This window comes from Setaria italica, chromosome V (assembly GCF_000263155.2).
Source record: "Setaria italica strain Yugu1 chromosome V, Setaria_italica_v2.0, whole genome shotgun sequence".
In the NCBI taxonomy this organism is placed as follows: Eukaryota; Viridiplantae; Streptophyta; class Magnoliopsida; order Poales; family Poaceae; genus Setaria; species Setaria italica.
The window spans coordinates 37052345-37077558 of record NC_028454.1 but is presented as its reverse complement, the minus strand read 5'-3'; the positions used below and the strand labels follow the sequence as shown (position 1 = coordinate 37077558).

Sequence of the window (25214 nt, the reverse complement as noted above, 5' to 3'; positions counted from 1 at the left end):
GGCCCATACCGCGGACGGGGCTGGCCTGGCGCTTCGGCCGGCCGGGTTGTTGTTTCTGTCTGGTTTCTTCGGACGATCCCGTGAGATTTCTGGGTTTTCTTTAGTTCAAAAAAAAAAGCTTTCTGGTTTTTTTTCCGTACGTGATTTGCACGGCAATCTTGCCGAGACGAGCGGTCGTGTGTGGGAGGGGATAGGAACTAGGAGCGTCGCACCAACCTACCTTGTGTGGTCCATGCACGTCAACAACCGGACAGCAAAGTTAAAGCCTAGGCAGGAGAGGGAGAGCGCCTTTTGTGCTGCTGGTAGCTAGGAGTAGCTCCGATAATCCTCCTCGCGCTTCCTATCCATCCTAACTGGCGGCCTAACCAACAGTATTACGTACACTGCAAATAGTACCACGCATCCTAACACAATTATAGGCCCCTCGTTTCAAAAAAAAAAACACAATTATAGTGGAGTAAAGTGGCGAGCGCTGCTCTTCTATTGCTGGTGGTGCTGAACAAGAACAGCAGCTGGCTATGATTGATCGTCCTGAAAAGCACTCTTCAGCCGAACGATCCTGAAGATGGCCTGGTGCTGCGGCCGAGATGGCGTTTAATGGACCGAAGGATCTGCTGCATCAAATTAAAGTGGCAGCAGGTACGCCGTGACACTGGGACGCTGGTTAGTTGGTGTAAGGAGACGGATCCAGGTAATCCAACCAAGTGTCCGACAACAGTCAACAGTTTTATTATGCGCCCTAGGCCGTCAAAATTAATCATGGCCTGCGATGGATGCATGCCCTACCTTTGTCCGCTGAACGAAATCATTGCGCGCGCATTGTGGTGTAGCCGCCGACGAACAGTGAAAAATGTTAAAACTAGAGTCTTGAGTGAGTAATTGAATGAGCAGTGTAATTTTAAATTTTACTCTTCTTGTATATGTGTTAGAAAAAATTAAAAGGGTGCTAGGTCCTCAGGTGTTCGTGCAAAATTAAAGAGTGGGTTTTTTATCAATCATGCCTTCGAGGACGAAAATCTAATTGCTCTTTTTCTTCCCCTTTTGCAGAGTGCCTTCGACCGAGTACGAAAGGTGGGTACACATGATAACGGATTAATGTGCTGCTGGGTTGGTGCAACGACATTAGCAAGATGGATCCAAGCGTTCACCAGTCGGCAGTTTTTGTCACGCGCCCACACAGCAGGAACGTCAAAATAATGGCCTACATGGCTACATGCCGTCGTTCGTCCCTTTGTCTGATGAAATCATTGCGATCTATCCTGGGGGTACGGATGCGACGTGAAAATGTCAACAGTAGCCTTAAACTCTGTGCACATTATGCATGAGAGATATTTGAAGAGGAAAAGTAGCAGTAGGACTAAAGGTACGAAATTCTCAGAAAGAAAAATCATCCTCTACAGTACGTTTGTGTAAAAGATGAAAATAATAGGGTTTTTAACCGTGGAAAAGTCATACATGCACAACAATTTGCAACATATCATCAATCATGCTGCATGCCTTCGATGATGAAACTAACCCTTAGATACCTGTGCACCGACTGATGAAATAATAAGGCTGATAGCATTTTGATCTGCAATACACAGTACACGTACGTCTCATTGTACACACACAACTTATTCATTCATTGGTTGCGTCACCAACGAGGAACGAACTGCGTGTAGTCGTGGACAGAAAGGAGCAGCGCAGCTAGCTCTTCGAGTACTCGCAGCTAGCCCACGCGAGATTACTCTGCGATGGAGCACACGATACGATCACTACCAGTAGTAGCAGCAACACACGTGACAACTCATCATTTACAAACGCTTCAGTTTTCCTTTCATGGAATGTATCGTCCGTTCTGGCGGCCTTCCTCCTCCTGGAAGCCGTTGCCGTTCGAGTTCTGATCCATGGCTCCGTTGCCGAACTCGTCGTCGTTGCCGCCGTACCGCCGGTAACCCGCCGCCGCGTTGTTGCCGTACCTCCCGCGCCTGTCGCCGCCGGCGGGCCGGCCGTACCCGGAGCCGGGGTACTCCTCCTCGGGCCGGGTCCGCACGGGGTTCGACTCGCGGCCGTAGCCGTACCTGCCGGCGTCCACGTCGTAGTAGTAGCGGCCGTTCTGGTACAGCCGCGTGTCGCTCATCCCGTAGCCCCGCTGCTGCCTGCCGCCGCGGAAGGCCGTGTAGTACCACGGCGGCCGGCCCCGGCCGCTGCCGTCCTCCGGGTACGGCTGGACGCCCTCGAGGTCTCCTCCGGCGCCTCCCGCGGGGGCCGCCTCCTCCTCGGCGTCGGAAGTGGTGGTGGCCGGCACGGTGGTCCGCGGCCGGCCCCTGCCGCTGCCGTCTGCCGCGTACTCCTGGGCGCGCTCGCCGCCCACGGGGACCGCCTCTCTCCCGGCACCGGCGGCGGCCGGCACGTCGGTCGTCGTCAGCTTCTCGGCGTTGCGGTGCACGCCGCGGCGGAAGTAGCCCGGCGGGTAGTTCTCCTCGGGGCGGCCGTAGAGCCCGTACCCGCGGCCGCTGCCGCCGGTCGACGGGCGGGAGAACGCCGGCGCCGCATTCGGGTCCGCCGCGCCCGGCGCGGTGCCGCTGGCCGCCGCCGCCGCAGCCTTCTCAGGCTCGACGGCGGCTTCGGCGCGCGTGGTCTTGCTGAAGAAGAAGCGGCCACCGCCCCACGCCTCCGCCGCGACGGCGAGCACGGCCACTAAGGTGATGAGGAAGAGGTGGCGAGCAGGGGACGCCATCGGAGAGCGTCGGTGGCGTGTTGGCTAGCGAGCTACTAGCGACTAGCGTCCGACACCGTGTGGGTTCCCGTGCGCGCCCACTTATTTATAGCCGCTAGCTAGCTGCCGGTCCAGCGACCCAGACCACCGGCTGCGCGGGACAATCGGGTTGTGGCGTCGAGCAGTGTCAGAAAAGCAAATGGGAACGGGCAAGGGCATCTTGGACGGGACGAGATGAAATGAGTGTGACTGTGTCAGTGAGTGAGTGAGGCCTTGTTTAGTTGGCCAATTTGGGAGGTGCCAAATTACTGTTACAGCACTGTAGCACACTGTAGCGTTTCGTTTGTATTTGTGAATTATTGTCCAAATATTGACTAATTAGGCTCAAAAGATTCGTCTCGTAAAGTACAACAAAACTGTGCAATTACTTTTTAATTTCATCTACATTTAGTACTCCATGCATGTACCGCAAGTTTGATGTGATGGGGAATCTTCTTTTTGCATAGTGTCAAAGTTGGAAGTTGGGAGTAACTAAACATGGCCTGAGTGAGTGATCAGGTTGGGGGCGCGGCGGGGAGAGTGAGGACTGAGGGGCAGAGCCGAGAGCGTGCACTGGCGCAGTGTGCATGATGGAATTTGGTGCACGTTAGCCGCCGCGGCATGTGAGATCTAGGAGACACGCATGCAGCGGGCCACGCATTGATGGAAGTCATGGCTCCGCGAGGTATGAACAGGGCAACAGGGGCGCGCGCGGGCGATTTGGGTGGTTAATTTCTCGGCCGTGGGCAGCAGCATCTTGGCAGCGTGAGATTTTTAAATGCGCGTCGCTCGCTCCACATGGCCATTTATCATGAGCTCGAGTTGTTGTCACGCGATTTATAATGCGAATGCTTTGGTTCCAAGCGACGGACGCCTCGCTCGCTCAATAATGCTGGTTTCATCAGGTCTATGACCGGGAGTGCTCACGTGAAGTAGTGCATGCACGTCGTGTTCAGAAGATTAGGCGCGGATTGCCAAGCAGCGATACTAGTTTTATTACAGGATTCCAGTAGAGGACTCATGTCAACCGTCAAGACGTCAGGTCTTGCCAGCACAGATCTCGGAGCGAAAGTGCCTTTCTCTCAGCACGTTAAAGCTTCCCCCTGGGGGGTGATCAGGCGAAGAAACACAGGCAACATCAAGATTTATGGGTACTAGGAGTTCAGGGAACAGAAATACACAGCGCTGGAACCTGCAAGTACAATGCAACTAGTGGCTAAACTGAAATGAATGGTTGCTGCCAATGCCAGGAACTGTACCTATGCCGCGAGACTGAATTCCGGGAAGGTGTCAGGCTTCGGAGCGGACTGCTCGTTACCACGGAGTTTTGTCCCCTGGGCCAGCAAGGATGATCTGCGAACGTTCAGCCACCCAAATTGGTCAGGGATCCGACAATCTCCAATTTACAATAGCACGACACGGTGCAGCAGCCACCCTTGAGCTCAGCCCACTCACATTGCGATCCATGGCGAATCTCCGGGCGAGCATTAGTGCCGAGTTGCATTCTCTGGTTTCGAAGCCCAGCACAAAGCTGAGCTCCTTTCTGGGTTGCCAAAATATTGCTTGGGGGGCAGCATCTCCACCGCCTCTAACACCGCACAGCTGACGAAAAGATAGCATAAATTAGATAGTACAATGGCCTGTGCTTCGGAACACCAGCTACCTACGATGAGTGATCTGGAAGCAATCTCCTCTATATGCTTCAAGTGCTGAAATTGGTTCTACGGAATACCTGCATCGACGAGGAATAGAATTCCTTTGCGATGACAGGCGCTCCTTTAGCGAGTCTCATCCTCAGTCTCCCAATGCAAAGAACGTGAAGAGAATCTGCAGGCTGGGCAACTACATTCACTTGAAGAACACTGACCTACCATGAGGGACAAAATGGTAAGGAAATATATGACGGAATAGCATTTTTTGCATTCTTGACAACCACGCTTTAATAGAGATTAAAACATGGTACAAAAAGGACAAATAACAATAAGGAATGCCCAATCGTGCATTATACTCGGTTTCAGGATTCCTCATAAGAGCCTCTGCATAATCAGCCAATCCTGCAGCTGCTTAATAAAAGTAATGTTAGCAAAGTCACAATTACAAAAGCAGCTAAATAAGTTACATATCCCATCAGGAAACATAGTAACATACCATGGTCTACTGGACCAGCAATCTTTGCGATTAAGATTTGACCACCAAATGTGATTTCAGCTTGGATGTACCACCCAACATCATGTGGTTCAGGAGCATACACTACCTTTGTAGCACCTCAATGTTTAAGCAGCAGCAAGTGTGAAAACATTATGATATCTAGATTATAAAGTATTTTGTAGGATGAGAATAGTTCAACCTGAAATTATTTCTTTCTTGCTTCCTTCAGGTTGTATGCGAAACCACTGGATTGAACCATTTGAAAAATCTATAGATGCATTGTCCCGAATGACTATGTGCAACATTGAACCTAAGGTTTCAAGACCCTGTAACTCATACGAGGGCATATCATTTTCCTCAAATCATCGATGCAGTTCCAACTGATATGAAAGCATAAGTAGAAATCAGTTAATAGCACTAAAGTGAAATTTTTGAAAAGTAAAAAAGGACAACTGAACTCCACAAGTTTACCAAACACACTCAGAGAATAACATGAGCGGTTTTATTTAAATGGGTTTAAAATGTATACCTCTTTCAAAAAGTGAACAGAATCTGAGGATTTTTCAGCAAGTTCATGTAGAACTTGAATCTCGTTTTCGATGTCCATTGCTTAGACACATATTCAGAGACTTGAAACATATTTGGTACTCCATAAGATCCATACGTGATCAAGGAAATGTGCCAGATGTGGAAAAATACAGCTTGCAGATTCAACTGTAGTCTGGTGCAGTAAGCATTTAGATTCTACCTTGCTTGGGCAATGCAGCATTTTCACTCTTCTTGCTTCTTGAATTTTTCTCCAGTTCATTCACATCCTTAAGAGATTGCAAACAGGAAATGGTTACCATATATCTCATTTCAGCTGGAAACATTTTTCCAGACAAACAGCTGGAAACATTTTTCTGATAAACAGCTGGAAACTGAACAAACTGCCAATTAGAAATTAAATCAACCCTTAACACCTCTGAACAGCTACATGTCAGGGGTTTAAGGCTAACAATGTCAGTTAAGATAAACATAACAAGCACAACATAACAAGCATTCTGCTAAAAAAATCTGGAAAATTGGAGTTTTTAGGCGTGGTAGTGGCCTTGCTGCATCTGCAAACCTGTCCAGGTTACAATATCAGAAAAAGGACACAACAAATAAAGCACAATTATGTGCTGCAATTTTCAGAGCTACCTGGGTCTATCCTAATACCAAAATGCCCAATATAAAAAAAATGATTTGGTACAAGGCTGAGATAAAGTGCTTAAGTACAAAATGGAACTGCTATAACAAACATGCAGATCAAAGGCTAACTCCAGCAAGAATTGTGGGAAACCAAAAAATAAAGAGACAGGTCTGCTAATTTGCCGAAAATTAAGAACCGCGTGAGACACAGCACAGAGTAGGCACACGTACCAAGCAAACGCAACAAAGAAAAGGGACTGCTCCTAATAGCATACATCTTGACAACAAACTCACAAGTCACTAGTCCATGAAAATGCTGCTAATAGCAGGACAAGCAACTAGCAGCACAGCCACATGGAAATTCAGCTGAACAATATAACAACCAAGATAATTGGCTTCCAGTCATGTTTAACTATGATTAAATAACAAATATTAATGTAACTACAATATAATTGAACTATAACTAAAATAATGCCCTGGCAATCAACAAAAGAAACTACAAATACCATTAAGTAAAAGACGATGATAAGGACACTTCATGAATGCAAATATGCTGACAGCTTAATGTTTGCTGTTGAGATCAGATGCCAAATACCTGAAACAAAAGGAGACTATTATGTAAGTACATGTGGAAGCAAATATCCACATAGCATTGCATCACAGGGAATGTTAAAAATAGCTACATTGTAAATAAGTAAAATCAAACTTTGGCATTGGCAACTGGAACAGCAAGATGACAAAGCTTAGAACAAGGGCTGACACATTATACAGGAAAACATGCTCAAGATTAAAAAAAATGACTGCGATTTCAATACAAGCCTGAGATAAAATGACTAAGTAGTAAGTCACATTATACAGGAAAACATGCTCGAGATTAAAAAAATGACTGCAACTTCAATACAAGCCTCAGATAAAATGACTAAGTAGTAAGTGAAATGGAACTACAACAAACAAAACACCTAAACAACAATATACTCCAGAATTATGGGACTTGGTCACAAAAAACAAAATGGACTTGACCACCACTTAGCTCAATGCATATACTACAATATCATATCAAACAAGCATAGGCACTACATCACACCACACAACAATTTCATAGGAAAAATCAACAAGATAGACTACAAACTATACCTATCGATGCAGGATGGGTAGTTGGGCAACTGGTCCAAAAGTTGCTAGCCATGGAGTGGTTTGAAAAGTCCGACAAGGAGTAGCGATACAGAGTCCCTTCTTCAAGCTTTTTACAGTGGACATTGGGTACATCAGGTACATCATACAACAGAAAGAAATGGAATGAAGAAGCAGGGATGACTGAGGGGGAAGGTGCTCACTATTTTGACTGCGATGATATCATAGTTGTGACGTGCTCAAAGATGAATGGGAGGAACAAACAAGCTGAAGAAAAAGCATCAAATACATAACAACCAGGCCACAGAGAAGTAAGAGTAGCTAATTAATTGGAATATTCAATTATCTGAAATTCAATTTGCCTCCTAAGACTTCATACAGTGAAGCGATAAGAGAAGAACCCACTATATATAAGTAAAGAATGAAACATGTGAGCAAATCACAATTTCTACGGATGGAAAAATAAACAATATTATCATGAAATCGTGCCACAAACTACATGAACAGTAATAAACAAGGACCTTCAACACATAACACACTTCCATTAAAGATTCGGTACTGACAACAGTCATACAAAAATATACTACAGCACTCCAAGATATAGCAAAACCTAGCCATATTTTGATGCATCCAAACCATAGCAAGACACTAGACTTAGCCATATTTTGATCCTATCCAAACCACAACACTATCTAGACATACACATACATAAGTGGTAAACATCCAAACTCTCCTGGCCAGAATCAGAACCCGACTCCGGTGGCGTTCAGGGGCCGATGGCGGTCCTTCCAGAAGCAAGCATCGGGAGCCAGACGCGCCGATGATCGCATCGGCTCTGACTTGCACCGTTTCAGAACAAATGGGGCGTAGGCTGCCGCATTGGTGACCAGCGGTAGCTCTAGATTCATCTTCTGTTCTGTTGTAGCTGGTTTCAGTGGTGCCTTTTGAGCAACTGGAGGTGGCATAGGTGCTGCAGACAAGTTCACCGCTGATGGATCTTTGCTCTCTTGTGTGTCGTCCGCAACAGTGCTGCCTTCAGCATTCTCCTTATCTTCAGGCTCCCCCGTAGCAGTAGTTGCATCATTGCTGCAAGCAGAGGCCTTTTGCGGGCGACGATTGCGGTTATTCTTGCCTTGGTAAGACTTCCAATGGACGAAATCAGTGCTGCAGACCCATGTCTCCTTGGAGACCTCCATGGAGAGCTTTGGTTCATACATCATCAGAAGGAGGCAATCCGGCAATTCACCGCTCTTCTTCCTCCTCTGTACCACCTGTCCTGCCTCGCCATCTTCAGCTCTGGTTTCTACTTTCTCAACTTCCTGGTTCGTTTCCCCATCTCGTGTTTCTCCTTCCTCTCCATTCTTGGTAGTTTCTTCTTCCTTTACATCATCACAGGATTCTTGTCCTTCCTCTGCACTGTTTGGAGCAACAACGACAGCACAATCTTTCTCCGACTCTTGCTCAGATGAATTCTTCTTCCCCTTCCTCGACGCCATCAGCACCTTAGGCTCCGCAACGAGATGCTCTTGTTCAATCGAGAAGCTCCACCTCCGGCCATCTCTATCAATGGAGAAACTAGCCCTCCTTGAATCCTTCAAGCTTGAGAAGCTAGACCGCCGTGCCTCTGTCTCAGCTGAGAAGCTGTGTCGCCTGCCAACCCTATCGCTGGCCGATGAGGCCCTGCTGCTAGTACTGACTCGCCTCCTGCTACTCAACCGTCGCAATTTGTTGCGGTCCTCCTTCAGAGCTGCCGAGGGAGAGTAGTTGCTGATTGACCTCCTCCCCTTCACTTCTTCCTCAACTTTTTCTTGTGCCGGAGCGTCTTCCTCCTTATTGACCACCAGCTCCACCACGCCAGGCCCTTGGTTTTCTGCCACTGTGTCTTCTCCCAATGAAACCTCCAAAGCAGCATCTTTCCGAACAATCTGCGCTTCCTCTACCACTACTGTGCGGGAACCATCCTTCTCTTCTTCAACAAGATCTCCACATTTAGAGCTCTCTTCAGCTTCTGCCTGTGCTTGATTTGTCTCCCCTGCTTCACCACCACCACACTCTCCGCAGTCCACTTCTTGGGCAGAAACAGCTGAACGACGGGCTTCATCTCTGCATTCCTCGGGCTCAGCAGCCTCAGCCTCATCCTCCTCATCCTCTTCTTCTTCCTCATCATCGTTGACGCCACCAGCCACCTCATTGTCCATCTGCTCCACGGTGGCTGCGGCTGGAGACCCCCAGAAGCGGGTGGCGAGAGCAGCCATGCGGACTGGGTCGGAACGGCAGCGCATTAGCAGCAGCGCGTTCCTCGGGGGGATGCAGACGCTGACTCTCCCTTCTTCCTCCTTCCCCACCACCAAGATCTCATCTTTCTTCTCCACGTCTACCTCCCCAATCATCACGGCCTTCTCCTCCTCCTCGACATCCCACCCTTCCATGACGAGCCCCACCTCCGACGTCCTCATCTCCTCGGCTGGCACAACAGCGGCTCCCTTGCCGACCTCATCATCCTCCTCCTCCTGGATCGCCATGAGGCACCTCGCCACGGCCGCGCCGCACAGCCAGCTGCCCCCAGCCGGTGCGCGTTGACGCCGCTTCTTGCCACCGTGTGTGTCGGCGGAGAGCGCGCCTCGCTCGCTGGCCCCACCCGGCCGAGAAGGCGAGCAGAGCGAGCGGCCGCCGCAGGAGCCGAATGTCTTAAGCGCCTCGCATATGTTGACCGGGATCTGGTACACCCAGCCCTGGTTCTTGCCCTGGGGCCCGTCTCGGTCGTCGCCGGCGCGGCGGAAGCTGGCCTCCGCGCTCCCACCGCCGCCGACCCCGCCGCGCCTGGAGCGGGAGCGCAGCGCCGCGGCGGAGGCGTGCTTGGCCTTGCGCTTGCCGCCCTTGACGCGGACCTGGCCGATGCAGGTGACCTTGGGAGAGGACGGCTCGGCGGGCTCGAACCCACCCCGGCCGCGGCGGCCTCCGCCTGTGGACCCCGACGGGAACATGGGGGACTGGCCGCCCTTGAGGCTCCCGCTGTTGCGTAGGCGGCGGCTGAGCGACGGGTGCAGTGGCGGGGCCGGCACTGCCTCTGCTCCGGCGCCGGCACTGCCGCGGCCGGGGCTGAGGAGCTTGGAGGAGTTGGAGGGGCGGAGGGAGGACGGCGCGCCGCCGGCGGCCACGGATGCGGCGGAGGCGGCGGAGGGACGGGAGGTGAAGCAGATGAAGAGCTCCGTGCCGCCGCCGCCGCCGCCGCCGCCACCCCGGTCCAAGTGCTTCTTGCGGCGCATGAGGGGGAGGAGGGGGTGTGAGCTTGTGAGCTCTCTCTCTCTTGAGTTTTTTTAAAAAAAAAATTGTCTGGTATTAAATTTAAGAGGAGGTAGTGAGTGAGGAGCGGATGATTGCTGCAATGCCGCTGCTGCGCTGCGCTCGTCTGCTAGATGCGGTGGGGGAGGGAATAAATTAGGGTTTGTTGGTGGTGGCGCCGGCAGCCTGTAGCGCTTGCTGTGGGCTGTGGCCTGTGTGGTGCGGTGCGGTGACCGAGCTGTGGAGGTAGCTGGTGTGCATGGAGAGGATCAGAGGAGAGTGGAGGTGCTGGCAGTGGCAGGGATTTTTTTTATTTTAACCTTTTTAATCTAAAATTTCAAAAACTAGCTAAATTAAAATTCCAAAATGTAACTTTTTGGTCGCGCTGGAGTACCTAGCGCGACTAATAATTCAATCGTGCCAGAACATGTGGCGCGACCGACCCTCCACGCTAGCGCAGCCCACGAGGGGTGGTCGTACTGGCAGCTGAGCTGTCATGGCTAAGTCGCGCCATATGCTCTGGCGCGATTGAGTCGCGCCAGATGACGTGGCGTGACTCAGCACATAACAACTGGACTTATCGGTCCCTTTCTTTCTCCCTCTCCACTTCTTCCCTTCCCCTCCGCTCGACCCGAGCTCCCTCTCTCCCTCCCATGGCGTTGCCCCTCCCACTCCCCCACTAAATCCTCCCCATCCCCCATCAGATTCGAGGGGAAATCGGGAGGACATTGCTCCTTGAAGGTACCTCCTCCACTCTAACCAAGTAGTTTTTTTAGATTTGGTTATTTGTTAGATTTGAACTGGCTAGGGTTAGGTTAGGTTTTGGGTTGGAATGGTGGTTTGAGTACGAATCAGGCATTGTTAAGTGCATTTTATCGCTCCATTGATCGATTGTAACGCCTGTCTATCGTGTAGTTTGTATTACATGTTCGGATTTAGACGGATTTTGATGGTGTAGATGTTGAAGTTACATTGGAGAGCATGAATTAATGAAACGTAGCATGTATTCATAATTCAAAAATGGTTGATTGATGTTTATGGAAATTTAGAAGTTAGTAATGGAAGAGTTTATTTGTCGATAAAGATGTAGCATATTAGAATTGATTAGAAATGATTGTTGCTTACTACGTATGTTTTCTATAAAATTAATGCTTAGATTTTGAAGGTATGAATTGGTTACTGCATATTAAAGTGATTATAGGTAAGTGATTATAGGTTGGTTGATGTTAATGGAAATGTAGAAGTTATGAATTGTGCTATATGGTCGAATTTTGTTTTTAAAATTTATTTTGATATTTGATTTAGAATGATGGCGCACCATCCGCGGTATCCACTCTTCTACGATGAGCACCATCGTGGGAGGAAGCTTGAAGAGCCTGGAGGTATGTGAGCTCCAAGTTTATGAAGTTGTAGTTAATCTTGTCGCGGAGGATTGATATTAATGATGTGATGACAATAATTTTTTGTTTGCGGGTTTTGAACCCTTTACGACCCCGCACTCACACTCCTCTAGAGTGGGATGATAGGTACGCCCCGTACCTTCGACAAGTGGGTTTCCTCCCGCTTGCAACATTGGTGAAGGCGGAGCTGCCGAAGATGGATAATGTTGCCCTGACAGTGCTAGTCGATCGGTGGAGGCCGGAGACACACACATTCCACCTTCCCTCCGGTGAGATGACAATCACACTTGATGACGTATCCATGCTTTTTAGGCTTCGTGTGGACGGACGAACCGTGTATCTCATTTTGGCCGATGAATGAACCACATCATATGGCCTATGGTGTTGCACTGAGTAATCCCTTAAGAAAAACTTTAACTCTTCCAGGCTATCGAATCTCATTCCCTTCTATATAAACAACTCACCACTATCGGATTCAACTTCAGTAAGATGTAACCCTGAATCACAATAAATCTTCCTCGAAACCGAATGGAATATGGAAACTTTAGGGACATGTACATGTACAGCTTCCAACTGCCTCATCTCAGTCAGAGTGAATTGCGGCAACCGAATTTCAGAAAGAGTATGTACCAATCCTCTTAATGCCTCATCCACCCTCTCATTAAATAATGGAGTTTCTTGACACACCGGACTTAGTTCAAGTATATGGCTACTTCGCACCACAGGTGTTGGTTGGATTATTGGAGTTGGAATGGATTGCATCACGTGTGTTAATTGCATTATTGGAGTTGGAATTGATTGCACTACGGGAGTTGGTTCTGTCACCCTTTCATTAACTGATGGTCTTGCTTCATAAACAAATGAGACTTGTTCTTCACCACCATTTCCAATATCATCTTCACCACCACTTTGTTCTTAGTCCACGGATATATCATCCTCATCCTCATCATCCTCCAAGTCGGCAGCATTAAAATCATTGTTTACTCTACATGTATCAAAGTCACCTTCATCACCATTACCATCTGAACCATGAGAACAATCATCATCACCACCCTCTTCATCATCCTCTTCCTCATCAACTTCATTAGTCGGTAACACATCTTCCTGAGTTAAGTGTTTGATAGGCTCATCGCTATGTGGAGGCATACACCGAGGACAAACATCAACAATTAACTAAGCATATGCAACTTGAGAACCTTTCACCAACTCTTTGTAAAATAACCAATCATCATCACATGCAAGAGGTATCAACATATAGTGAGATCTTTTGTCACTGGCATCAAACCTTCCACGAATCCTTAAATCCTCTTCCTCATTTCCAACTTTGAACAAAGAATTAACTCGGCCTATTATATCATCAAATGTTGGAGGATTATCAAATCTTGCTCCTTGTTGCCTCATTCTTGCAAACTCTCCATTATCATCAGCCATGCTACCTGAGAAAAAACGAATTAAATGATCCATCTACACATAACCACCAAATTAAATTAATTACATGGACCTTTACCTATTTCCTTACGGCTTCTACATTACCAAATATATAAAAAAAACTATATCTTGAAAAGCATTATTGAAGAATTTTCAAAAAATAATTTACCAACAATTAACACGTTGAAATCCTACCTTGCAAGAGAAACTACACGATTAACACATTGAAATTCTACCTTGCAAGAGAAACTACACGATAGGAAGGGGTTACCATCGACCACTTGCACGATACAGCACACCTAATTATAGCCGATTCATACTCAATCCACATATGCAACTCAAATCATACACAAAACCTAACCACCTCAAATCCAACTAAAACGACGGAATCGAGAAAAACTAATTGGTTAGAGTGGAGGAGTTACCTTCCCAGAGCAATTTCCCTTCGTTTCCCATTCGAATCGGGTGAGGGATGGAGTGGATCTAGAGGGGAGGAGTAGGGGCGGCACCATGGGAGGGAGAGAGTTCGAGTTAGGGTTGGGAGGGGAAGGGAGGAAGTGAGGAGGAAGGAAGGAGGATCTGGTGGGCCCGCTGTGTAATGGGCTGAGTCGCGCCATGCTACTGAGTCGCACCAAAGTATGTGGTGCGACTCAGCTGGCCAACTCAGCGGCCAGCTTGGCCACCCCGCGCGCGCCGCGCCAGCGTGGAGCGCCGGTCGCGCCACATGCTTTGGCGCGGCTCATGTTTTAGTCGTGCTAAACGGCGTGGCTCGACCAAAAGAGCTACTTCTTGGAATTTTAGTTTTACCTAAGCTGTTTTAAAATTTTAAATTAAAAAGGTTAAAATAAAAAAAATCAGTGGCAGGGGTGCTGAATTGTTCGGACTGGTGGGGCCCACACTGTCACTCGAGGTTATCCTTCTCAGTTTGAGGAAAAAGCTAGTGAGAAAAGCAAACTATTTTTCCTGTCATTTTATCGGGAAAGAACGAATTGCAGAAAAGTACATGTTTTGTTTCTTCCTAAAAGTCTGCTTTGTACATAATACTTTCAATATTTTCTGTTCATTCAAAAGTTCTTCGCTCAAGTTCAAGACATTGGAACTGTACATATCTCTAGCATATTACTTGTAGGAACTTCGTAGCATTAGATTAAATTCCAACCGAATATGAATCCTTATAACATTCATCTCACCTCCCTCCTCATTTGGGAGTATAAACATACTATTGACAGATTTTCAAATCTGTAACTTTTTAAACATATCAAATATGTTAGATTTGTTAACAGGGCAAACAACAACTAATGGGTCCACCTACAAGATACAACTCAGAATCCAATAAGGATTATTGAGAAAAAAATTATATTAGCTTTTCTCATTGTCTTCGTATAAGAAAATTACAGCTCTAGTAAAATATTATTGTAGCGAAAATTACATAAATCAACACAAGGCAATCATCATGAGCAAAATCTTAGTCATCAACAATATTGCCACAGCAGCAAAGGGTGATCAGAACAACATCAGAAACAGGTAAATCATCAAAACCTTCAGGGTCAGTCATTGAAACCATATCTGACTGACTTTTAAAATTAATTTTCACTAAACATTTAACTTTTCACCAACTTGAAAGTTGCAGGAAAAACTATGAACTTTTATCTAGGTAGGCTGTGGATCTGTGAAAGCATAGTCTAATCATTCAAAAACATAGTCAGAATTTGGTGAACCTGTTGTTTTTACCCTTATACTGAAAATCGCTGCAAGTCATGAAAACTGCCCAAAGTGGACACCAAAACACCAGTTTCTCTTCCAAAATTGTATAAGAACATCATAAACTTCCTCCTTGAATGTTGTAGAACTATAAGTGGAATAGACATGCACGACAAGTTTGAACATTTTACTTCACATATTGGCCCTCAAATCGAAGCTCAAACTTGGCCAAAACGCTTATTTCGGGTTCTCCAAAAATTCAGATAACATGCTTTTCCCAAACTTTGGGGCTTTAAATCTTTCAAACCATAGACTTTTGGACCTATCACCTTTTTTGAAACTTGTAGAAGGTTAGTTAGACTACAATTTGTATAGATTGTTTGGGTGAGTTATACATCGAATTGGAGAGTTTATGCCGGTCAAATAAGGGTCCAAGGAAACCGAAATCAGCTTAACTAAATTGGTCGATCCTGTCACTCGCTTGCAAAAACCTGGTGAGGCGCGGGGAGACGCAACTTGGCGCTTCTCCTTCCAAGTTCATAGCTCGTTCCTTCCCTTTTGCATCGCGCGCCTGCCCTGCTCTTTCCCCTCGCTCGCCTGCGCCGCCGGCCAGATTCCCGAGCAGCGCTACACCTCCGGCAAATCCTACCTCCCTAGTCCCTACTCTCCAGCACCGCTGCCCTTGCTGCCCCAAGCCACCGAGCCATGGGCAGAGCTTGCCGGGGAGCCCTGATGCAGATGCAGCACTCCCCTTTCCCTTGCTGGGCCGGATTTGGGGATCCTGCTGCTGTCTGTTCGTCATTGCTGGCACCACTGTGGCACTGTCTCCCATCGATTTTCGTCAGCCCTGATTTCGCGACATTGATCCTGCTGCGTGGTGAAACCCTCGTTGATTCCAAGCTTCTACATGTACAGAGCAAGTCCCTGACCATTCCCTTGCCTGCATCCCTTGCCTCCAATTCCATCGCCGTCAGGTTCTGCCTGTGGTGCCATCTCTGTAACTCCAGCCAACACAACAGAACCATGCACTGTGGGCGTGATTGGTTGCCCGCGTCCCACCGTCCGCTGCATGACCCCGAAGCGTCCCGTGCACTCTCGCGTGTTCGGTTGCTCTCCCGGAACCGAAATGGCGCACCCTCCCGTTCGTTTCCCCCACTCCATCCCGCATCGCCCCGTTTGCCCAGAGGGCTCCTTCGCTCGCGAGCCGGGATGGAGCGATGCTGGCGGGAAGATTTGGGTGGAGGGCGGGAGATGGCGCCGTACCGGGGCTAAAGGCGCGGGAGGTTACGGTGACCTCCCATCTTCGGCCCACTTTCTTCGCTCCCCTCCTACCCGGTGTGCCTTCTCCTCTCCCTCCTCCTGTTCGACCTCGGTTCGCCGGTGGCTGAGGTACTCCGGCGGTGCCCTGTGCCCCCGCCGGTGCTGCGACGGTACATCTCCCCCTCCTCTTTACGCTGCTTCATCCCCTCTCCCCTGCTGATCTGTCGATTCGTATTTTTTTGGTTGGTGTCGATGAACCCTAGGTTATTGTTCTGTCAGATCCGTGCGCTCCTTTTGTGGATTTAAGGTTGTGATGAACCCTAGGTACTTTTCTGATGCAGATCTATGGTTCTCACATGTGTAGAGGTCGATCTGATTTTTTTTTTGTTCTTGTACCATCCTATATGTGGGTCGGGGTCCTCCGGCGGCACCCTGTGCCTCCGTCGGTCCTACGACGGTACATCTTGGTTGGTTTTCATGAACCCTAGGTTGTTTCTGCATCTGCATTTATGGTTTTCATGAACCCTATGTTCGTTCTTATGCGGATCTATGGTTGTCATGTATATTTGTTGATCTGATTTCTTGTGTCCTTGAATCATGCCTTACTGCTTTGCAACCAATCACGCCCTACTGAGCTGAGCAAAGTGCCTAGGTCGATGATGATTCCTTGCCGCCAAAGGAGCACCTTCGGGTGTGGCAGCCATGTCTAGGATAAAATGTAGTTGAGAATGTTTGCTTGCTTAACAACATGACCCCAAGTTCTTGTATAGTGAGCTCTAATGAACACTGCATTGTATTCTTAGACATGGACTTGCAAGGTAGGCGCCGGGCTGCGGCTGCTCTTGTTGCTGCTGTTGCTGCATTGTTTTTCTTGTGGTTTAGAAGGAGAAGTGAGGATGCTCGATCTATTACATATGGTCCCATGGCAGAGAGGGACATATGATGTGCATTGTGTCAACCTGCTAAGGATGAGAAGGGCACCTTTTTTCCAACTGTGTGACCTGTTTCGGTCTAGAGAGTTGGTTGTGGATAGCATCCATGCCACTGTTGAAGAACAGCTAGCAATGTTCTTGCATGTAGTGGGACACAACCAAAGGTTCAGGGTCATTAACATGACATTTAGGAGGTCACCTAAAACTATCAGTAGGTTCTTTCATCAAGTCTTGTATGCAGTTGGTGAGTTGAGAAATGAGTTGATTGTTCCACCATCCACTAGTGTCCATCCTAGGATCCTTGGCAGCAGGAGATGGAACCCATATTTCAAGGTTGGTGGCCCTTTCTTAATTGCAAACCAACTGACCTTACCCATATGGTAGCAACCTGTTAATATGGCTTTTTATTTTTAGGATTGCATAGGAGCAATTGATGGGACATATGTCTTAGCTAGAGTGCCTTTGAAGATGCAAGCTGCCTTTAGAGGCAGGAAGCACACCATCACTCAGAATGTACTGGCAGCAGTGGACTTTGATCTCAGGTTCACATATGTGCCTTCTGGTTGGGACGGATCTGCACATGATGCTCTGATTTTATCAGATGCTCTTGAAAGGGCAGATGGTCTTACAGTCCCACGAGGTACCATAACTCACATACACACATGCCAACAATACTTGCACACACTAAACTGATAAACCATCTCCATTTGTTACATTGTGCTACTGTTTTTGGTCTTCTTTTGCTCTTGTGTCACTGATGCTCCAAGCTCAAGGTCAAGGGAAGATGAAAATAACATCTGAGGCCAATTTTTTTGTAACTTAGCATATCAGACTTGCTATTATCATACATATACCTTTGCAAATTGGATAATATGCAAATTGGTTATCCAACATTTTTGTTGTTGTTGAACCTATCCCTGGTACTGCTTCTTCCTTCTTTCTGGTTCTGTTGTTGCTGAGATGTTGTCCTGGTAGTTGCTCTTTCTGTTGGCAGTGCTGTTGATCCTGTTGCCTCTGTTGCAAATTGGGTAACCTGTCATGCTTATGTCACATTGTTTTTATTGTCGACCTCCCTGGTACTGCTTGTTCTTTTTTCCTAGTTGTGCTGTTGCTAAGCTGTTGTCCATGTGTTGTTACTTATCATTCTGTTGCCAATGACCTGCTGTTTCTGTTGCCATTGTCATACTGTTTGTGGTCTGGTATTCATCTAGTGTCACTGATGCTCCAATCTCAAGGTTAAGAGAAGATGCAAATAAAATCTGAGGCTAATAGTTACTATATCCACTTTTTCTTTTATCATTCATCTACCTTTGCAATTGAATCAAGTTTCATTTCCTTTATAAGGCACAATGGCTTGGTACGTTGTGTACCGTGGTAGGAAGCCTGGAGTGTATGCAACTTGGGTAACCTATCATCAGCAGGTCACCGGTTATCCAAACTGTTGCTACAAGAGTTTTAGTTCCAAAGAGAAGGCAATTGCATCTTTCGTAGAGTCTACTGGTGACGAAAATGTCAAAGAAGCGACTGTCGGTTCAAAAGAGACGGCAAATGAACTTCGTTGGCTCCATATCGTAGTTACGCTACAATTTATTGTTATTATTGTACTTCTACTAGTAGTTAATTATCTTTGGAAGTAGTCAAGCGTGAGATCAGCCTTTGTAATATCAAAACATCTCATGTTCATCATCTTTGTTGGTAACCTCACCAACATGGTGCTAGGCTGCTCCGATCTCATCCAATTCTACGTACCAAACACAATCTGGTGACTCCTGTCGTACACGAGAACGATACAACCAGTACAACCAAACACAACCTCGCATGATTCAGGACGACAGCAAAGTGCAACCAAACAAACCCCCCTGTATCGCTCTATTCCGTCTCCCACGATCCGGTACAACCCATCCGTTCTGGACGGTCCAGTCCTTTGCAACCAATCACGCCCTGTGTATCTCCTCTGCATCGACTTGATGGCTTAGGTAGTGTTTGGTTCCTCGTATGAACCGATACATGTATGAACTGATGCGGGATCTGAGCACGACGAAGTGTTTGGTTCGTTGAATCGCACCGCTTCGTCCATGATGAGATAGTTCAGATTCTTGGAATATACCGAGAAGATGTCGTACCGAGCTGGGCGCCAAAATCAATCGAACGACTCGGTACAGGATGGAATCATCCCCACCTGTATCAACCCATACAGGATCAACCCATCCAGTTGAACCATCCCATACAGGATCATCTTCCATGCGAGCAACCAAACACTATCTTAATTTCTGTTTTACTACTGGAATTAGTTGGCCTAGGTTCTCTGGCCGTTCCTTCGAGAAGGAAGGTGTGAACTGTACAAGCTAGCTAGTTTTGCATGTTAATGGAGAAAATTGCAATTTTAGGACTCCAAACAACGCGCTTCGTTATTATAGGTCTCCAAACATCAACTTGGCTAAAATGACCCTCGAAACGTTGGCACTTTGTTATACATGACATTTAGTATTTTTAATCACTTATCTCAACTGAAATACATATATTTTGTCATGAGAAGACCGTATTGCCCTTCCGCCCGATATCCTGATCGATCTCCTCGCACCCGATGTTTCCTATCCCTCGGGACGCGCCGTCCGTTCCTCGCAACGCACGCTGCCGTTCCTCGCGCGTCTGAAGCGTAGATTCTACCGACATTTTCAACTTTGCTAGCAACAACTGTACAGCCACAGAAACAAGCAATACGAGCTCCTGTATTTAAAATTGTTGGAGAGAGAAAAAAAGAAGGCTGATGGTTAACACAAAGAAATTAAAGACAGCGACGTTCATGCACATCCATGAACATTGGAGTGTAAGATCTACTTCCACCAAAATTACAAATTTGAATCCACGGTTCAATTTGAGCAAAAGCTTCAGCTTGCATTTTGGCACTTTTTGGGTTACATGGAAACACTAGATAGCACAAACAAGATCATCTCATAAAACCATCAGCCTATTCGCTTCAGCTTATCAGCCACCGAACAATATTTTTCTCTCACAACAAATCAGCCGTTTCAGCTTTTCAACCAGCTTATAAGTCCAGCCGAACAGGCCCCATGATTCTAGCATAAACAAGTTCATCTCAGAGGACCATAGTTTAGTTCCAAACGAGATCCAAGTCATATGAAATAAAGCATGTGTTTACATCTCATCATAATTAAAATAATTCATCCAATGTGTAGCTTCCTCTTTGGAGTCATCTTTTTTTGGTGCTGTCATGAAATAAAGCATGGGCAACAATGTTCTGGCTAGGGCTAGATCATTGGAGCGGACGGCATGCGTCGCAAGAAACGGACGGCGCGCCGCGAGCTTGAGACGCGTGAGGAATGGCGGCGTGCATCGAGGGATAGGAAACGTCGGGCGCGAGGAGATCTATCAGGCAGAAGGGCAATACGGTCTTCTCATGACAAAATACATGTATTTCAGTTGAGAAAAGTGATTAAAAACACCAAATGTCATGTATAACAAAGTGCCAACATTTCGAGGGTCATTTTAGCGATATCGGCGTTTAGAGTCCTGTAATAGCGAAGCATGTTGTTTGGAGTCCTAAAATTACAATTTTCTCGCATGCGCATGTTAATATTGGTGAATCCATGTTCTTGGGAAATTCTTTAGAAAATAAATACATCTAGTAAAACTGAGATTTCAGTTTGGGTTGCCAACCTATGCCTTTGTACTTTGAATGACAATACTTGCACTGCTGAAACTGACAGTTTTCACGTGCAAACTTATAAATGAAAATTGTAGGGTGTCTGGAATGTTGTTTGTGATAGAATAAAAAAGCAAATCATACTGGGCATGAACTCGATTCCAAAATATTAATTAGGACATGTAAATTACAATTAACCAGCCATGGTCGTTATACTGAATGATTAGAGCAGCGGTTCGAAATATTGGCATACATCTGAACCGGAATGTCAAACTGTTTTTATTGTACATCGTGTGTCTCTGAAGCTGCTAGCTGTCCTGCCACTATGGCACTATCTGAATATCTGATGCCATGGGAACCGTTAAGTACCCTGATGAACATTATAAACTACACACGCAAGATGCTTCGGTTTTCCTTCTTGCCTTGGTTTTCCTCGCGTCGGTCTCCTCTTCTCTCCGCTGATTCCTGGAGAAAACGACGGCCCAACCGTGGGCGAACAACGGAACAAGCCATCGGACCATCGTGATTATGAGTAACACACGCAGTGTCTTCGGCTCTCAGCTAAAAATTAGAACCAAAACTAGACGGTTTTTTATTAAGACGAAAAAAATAGGCATCTCTAGGTGGTTAGGGTGCACGACGACACCTCTCGCCCTATGTTCAGCTGAGAAGATAGGAGCATGGACGGTTGTTTGCGCAGATCTGGCCACACCCAGACCCAAAAATCGGAAAGCCCCACTCACACGGTCAATCCGGCGCTCCTCACGGTGCTATTGCGCGTCGCGCCTCGCGCGCCATTCTCGCCGCTCGCACTCGCCCTTGCTGCTGCCGCTTCTCCAATCACATCAACAACTCGCGCGCACCCACCTCGTCGGATCGCGCAGGACTGAAATGGACCGGACCACTGTATATTTCGGCCCAACTCGATACTGTCTGCTGTTGCCAGAACTCAGTCAGAAGCGCCAAAAGCCCTGAACCCCGTATATGTATGTTCGGTCCAGAATTGGGATTCGGCCCACTAGGGCCCTGTTTTTTTGGGCCTTTACAATGTGCCATTAGGCCAATTCTTCTTCGGACCTATGCTACGGTCCCATTAGGCCTTTGCTAAAGGTCCAGAAGTTTTTCGCCAGGGGGTCCAGATCGAAACCTAGCCCATTGGATGTGTTGATCGATGGCCATGGTTCAAGGAAGCACGAAATGTTGCAGGTAGAGGAGATAAACGGCCTGCATGTGTCATATCAGTGAGGATTATTGTGGTGCTGTTACTGTAGTTTATCGACTGGTCACGCTCATTATCGAGTGGGATATATATGCGCACTTCCAGCCCATTTTTGCATATGATCTCCGTGGTCACCACTCACCACACAAAGGGCATGGATTTCTTTTTCTGGTCGGAAACAGTTGGTGAACTATCAATAGCGTCTTAACGCACCCACCACCAGAACAAGACGCTTGTCTTCAGTTATTGAGGGCAAAGAGTACCCCGGCAGATACCGAAAACTGTGCAGTCTGGATGTCAAAATCACCCAAAGGTTATGTGGAAGCGCAGAAATTTTACTGCTTAAACGAGAAAAGAAAATATCCCACCCAACCTTTTTACATCACCTGCGAGCTACGGAACCTTTGCATTTTGATGAGGCCCTTTTCATCGCACGTGAAGAGTTGTTAACCGAGACCAAGACAGGTCCACGCCACCACCACCACCCAGGGGCATCGGGTAACACGAGAGAGAGCAACCAGCCAGACGGATCCAAAGAACTCGAGCGGGGCCAGCCAGCCCGGATGCCCGGCCGGGGACGAGGCCGAGACGAATCACTCCCTGCCCCTGGCCGGCTTGGCCCCCCGGCTAGACGCCTACGACCCCTACCGGGGGGAAAGCGGACGCGGCCCGCGGGGCCCGCACGCAAGCAGAACGGCTCTATGTCTTGTCACCCGATGTGCCACCTGTGGCCCGTGCCGCGCGGTGCCCCCACAGGCAAAAGCCATCAGCAGGCAGCCAGGCAGGCAGGCAGCGATGCGCGCTCCGGGAACTCATCGCTCGCTGCAAAAAGGCGTCGTCCCCATCCCGGCCACCCCCCGTCGCCCCGCGTCCGCTTCTGCTGCTGGATGCCATGCCTGCCCTGTGCGGCTGTGCCCTCCCCCGCGTTTGAAAAGACGAGCAAAGGTGAGCGCGGGCGTGGGGTAAAGTCGTAAAAGGAGAGGAGAGAGAGCCAGAGAGGGGCGGCAGAAACAGGGGGAGGGGAGACCAGACCAGACCACCCGAAGCAAACGCGAGCGCCGTGCACGGGAGGGAGTGGAGCGGCCCCCGGGACAGAGTGGAGCGCCCCCCGGGACAGCTGCTGCCGCGCCAGAGCCGCCGTTGGCCCACACGACCGGTAAATAGTGAAAGACGGTTGGCAAGGGCAGTCCCAACCCCGCAAGTCAGGGAGTGTTCGGTTAGAGGGATTCAAGTTTACTCCCGTTAAATGTTAAATGTTTAGATACTAATTAGAAAATTAAATATAGATTAATTAAAAAATTAATTGTATAAATGAGGGTTAATTCACGAGATGAATCTAACTGGTTCACGATTTTATCATGATTTTTACACTGACATATAAAAAGATGTCGTGGCAGGAGAGTTATTGAGGTGAGGGGAGAAAAACCAAGAAATCGTTTCTCACCTGAGAAACGACGTCGTCCCGATTACCGACGGGCGTAGACGCCGTGAAAAACGCGTTGGAGGGTTGCGTCGTTTCTTCAGCACGCGACCCGAGGAGGCGCAGCTCGCCATGGCTCCTGCTTCCGCGTGTCTCACCGGCTACAGCTCTCGATTAGCCCGGCCGCGATGCGCTCGCACTGCCTCGCCGCTGGCTCGCGCGTGGCTCTGCCGCTGCCACCGCCTGCGCTTCGTGCCCCGCCCACCGGCTCCGCGCAGCTAGCGGCCACCCGCGTCTGCCGGGAGCTCACCGTGGCCACCCGCGGCGTCCTACTTGTCGTGGCCGCAGACGAGTCGATGGGGTGCTCCGGTGTGCAGGCTTGGCAGTTTTGGTCCTAATCGATGGATATAAAGATCCAATTTGTGTTCCAAATCAGTGTAGCTCGCATCCGCCGCATCCTTGCCATGCGCGTGTAGGCTTCGGCCTGCTAGCCGGCGAAACGGCCGCCGCGTAGAGTCCGTCAGTTGCAGCTTGGGTCAGCCCTTCCGCTACCGTGCCCTCGCACTCGAAGCCGCCAGCCGCACACGCCTTGGCCCCGCCCGCCGGCTTGCGCGCGGCCTCGCCGCCGCCGCGTGCTCGCACTCGAAGCCGACGGCTGTGAGGAGAGAGGGATTAAAAAATTATTATGGCCCCACGGTTGGAAATCATGCATTGGGTTACAATTTCTATGCCCAGATTTTCAAAAAAAACTTTCTATGCCCAGATTCTTGTTGACATGGCAGTGCAGATTCTTGTTGACGGGAGTCGCGACGAGACATGACGGCTCCGCTCCCTCCTCCGTTCCACTTTTTGATGCCCCACACCGGCACGGTGACTCCTCTCCCTTTTCGGTTTTACTGTTGGTTGTGCCACTGCCACGCCGCGGCAGACGGGGCAGCGACGCTGATGCACCAGTGCCGGTAGCAAGCCCCAGCAGCGTCCATGTCCATCGCACGGTGGTACGTGAACAGTGGTGTTCTGGTGGATTCGTTGGCGGCGTACAAACCTTTTTGTTTTAGGTGCGCTGGACCGTTCCCTAGACGCTGCAAAGCGGCATGTGCACGTCGGCGTCGATGAGCAGGGCGCACGGCTGCCGGTGGACGGGGTTAGTGGCGGCATGGAAACGGGGCCGAGCCTACCACGTTCCCCGGTTCCCGTATGGCCACGCCACGCCGCTTTGCTGCGCTGAGGTGGACGGCGCACCAGTTGCTGGTTGCTGCTACTTGCCACCGGCGCCGGTTCCCTGTCTCGCACGGGGACGAAACGGACAGGCAGGCAGGCAGGCCGGGAACCCAGGGCGGTGGTGCGCGCCGGGCCGTGCGCGCGCGAGAGCGGCGGCGGTGAGGACTGAGGAGGCACACTCATTGCTTAATCACTGGGTGTGTACTTATCGGCCATTGATGGCGACTGGGTCGGTCAGATCCGTCCGTCGACTGCTGGCTTTGCATTGAAGCGCACCCGGCGAAGACATGGCGAGCATTAATACGTGTCCACCCACGGCATGGAAGCAGCACAGCGCTGCTCTGTGTTCTCATTACCCTCGAGCCAGAGGCCCAGAGCCATAACGCCCTTCGACTGCGTTGCATACGCTCCTGAGGCCTGAGCTGCCTACCAACGCTATTCACCCACCTGCAAAGGTGCCCCGGCTGCTCCCGTGAAAGGCAGGGTAGCCTCGGCTGG

At 48.8% G+C, this 25214-nt stretch overlaps 2 protein-coding genes and 1 long non-coding RNA gene across 4 annotated transcripts; all 3 read right to left on the bottom strand.

Annotated features, from left to right (window-relative positions):
- Positions 1-1538: 1538 nt before the first annotated feature.
- On the bottom strand, positions 1539-2792 carry LOC101784346 (translation initiation factor IF-2). Its single transcript, XM_004969923.2, has one exon. It carries the CDS (start codon positions 2717-2719, stop codon positions 1817-1819), a length of 903 nt encoding a protein of 300 aa, XP_004969980.1. The 5' UTR covers positions 2720-2792; the 3' UTR covers positions 1539-1816.
- Positions 2793-3800: 1008 nt separating this feature from the next.
- Positions 3801-7293, bottom strand: LOC101770584. 2 transcript variants are annotated; one of them, XR_002677790.1, is made up of 8 exons: positions 7193-7293; positions 6565-6653; positions 5415-5700; positions 5085-5265; positions 4886-4991; positions 4470-4797; positions 4193-4339; positions 3801-4090 (listed from the first exon to the last, which is right to left on the bottom strand). It is a non-coding gene; the product is annotated as an uncharacterized LOC101770584 (long non-coding RNA). The 2 variants fall into 2 exon arrangements; XR_002677789.1 differs by having other exon boundaries at positions 4886-5265.
- Positions 7294-7644: 351 nt separating this feature from the next.
- LOC101783941 lies at positions 7645-10716 on the bottom strand. The gene has a single exon (XM_004969922.3). It carries the CDS (start codon positions 10453-10455, stop codon positions 7933-7935), a length of 2523 nt encoding a protein of 840 aa, XP_004969979.1. The 5' UTR covers positions 10456-10716; the 3' UTR covers positions 7645-7932.
- Positions 10717-25214: the final 14498 nt, after the last annotated feature.

What these genes read in the sequence shown, in the direction of transcription:
- LOC101784346 (XM_004969923.2), bottom strand. Translation starts at nt 2,719, where the DNA reads ATGGCGTCCCCTGCTCGCCACCTCTTCCTCATCACCTTAGTGGCCGTG.
- LOC101783941 (XM_004969922.3), bottom strand. Translation starts at nt 10,455, where the DNA reads ATGCGCCGCAAGAAGCACTTGGACCGGGGTGGCGGCGGCGGCGGCGGC.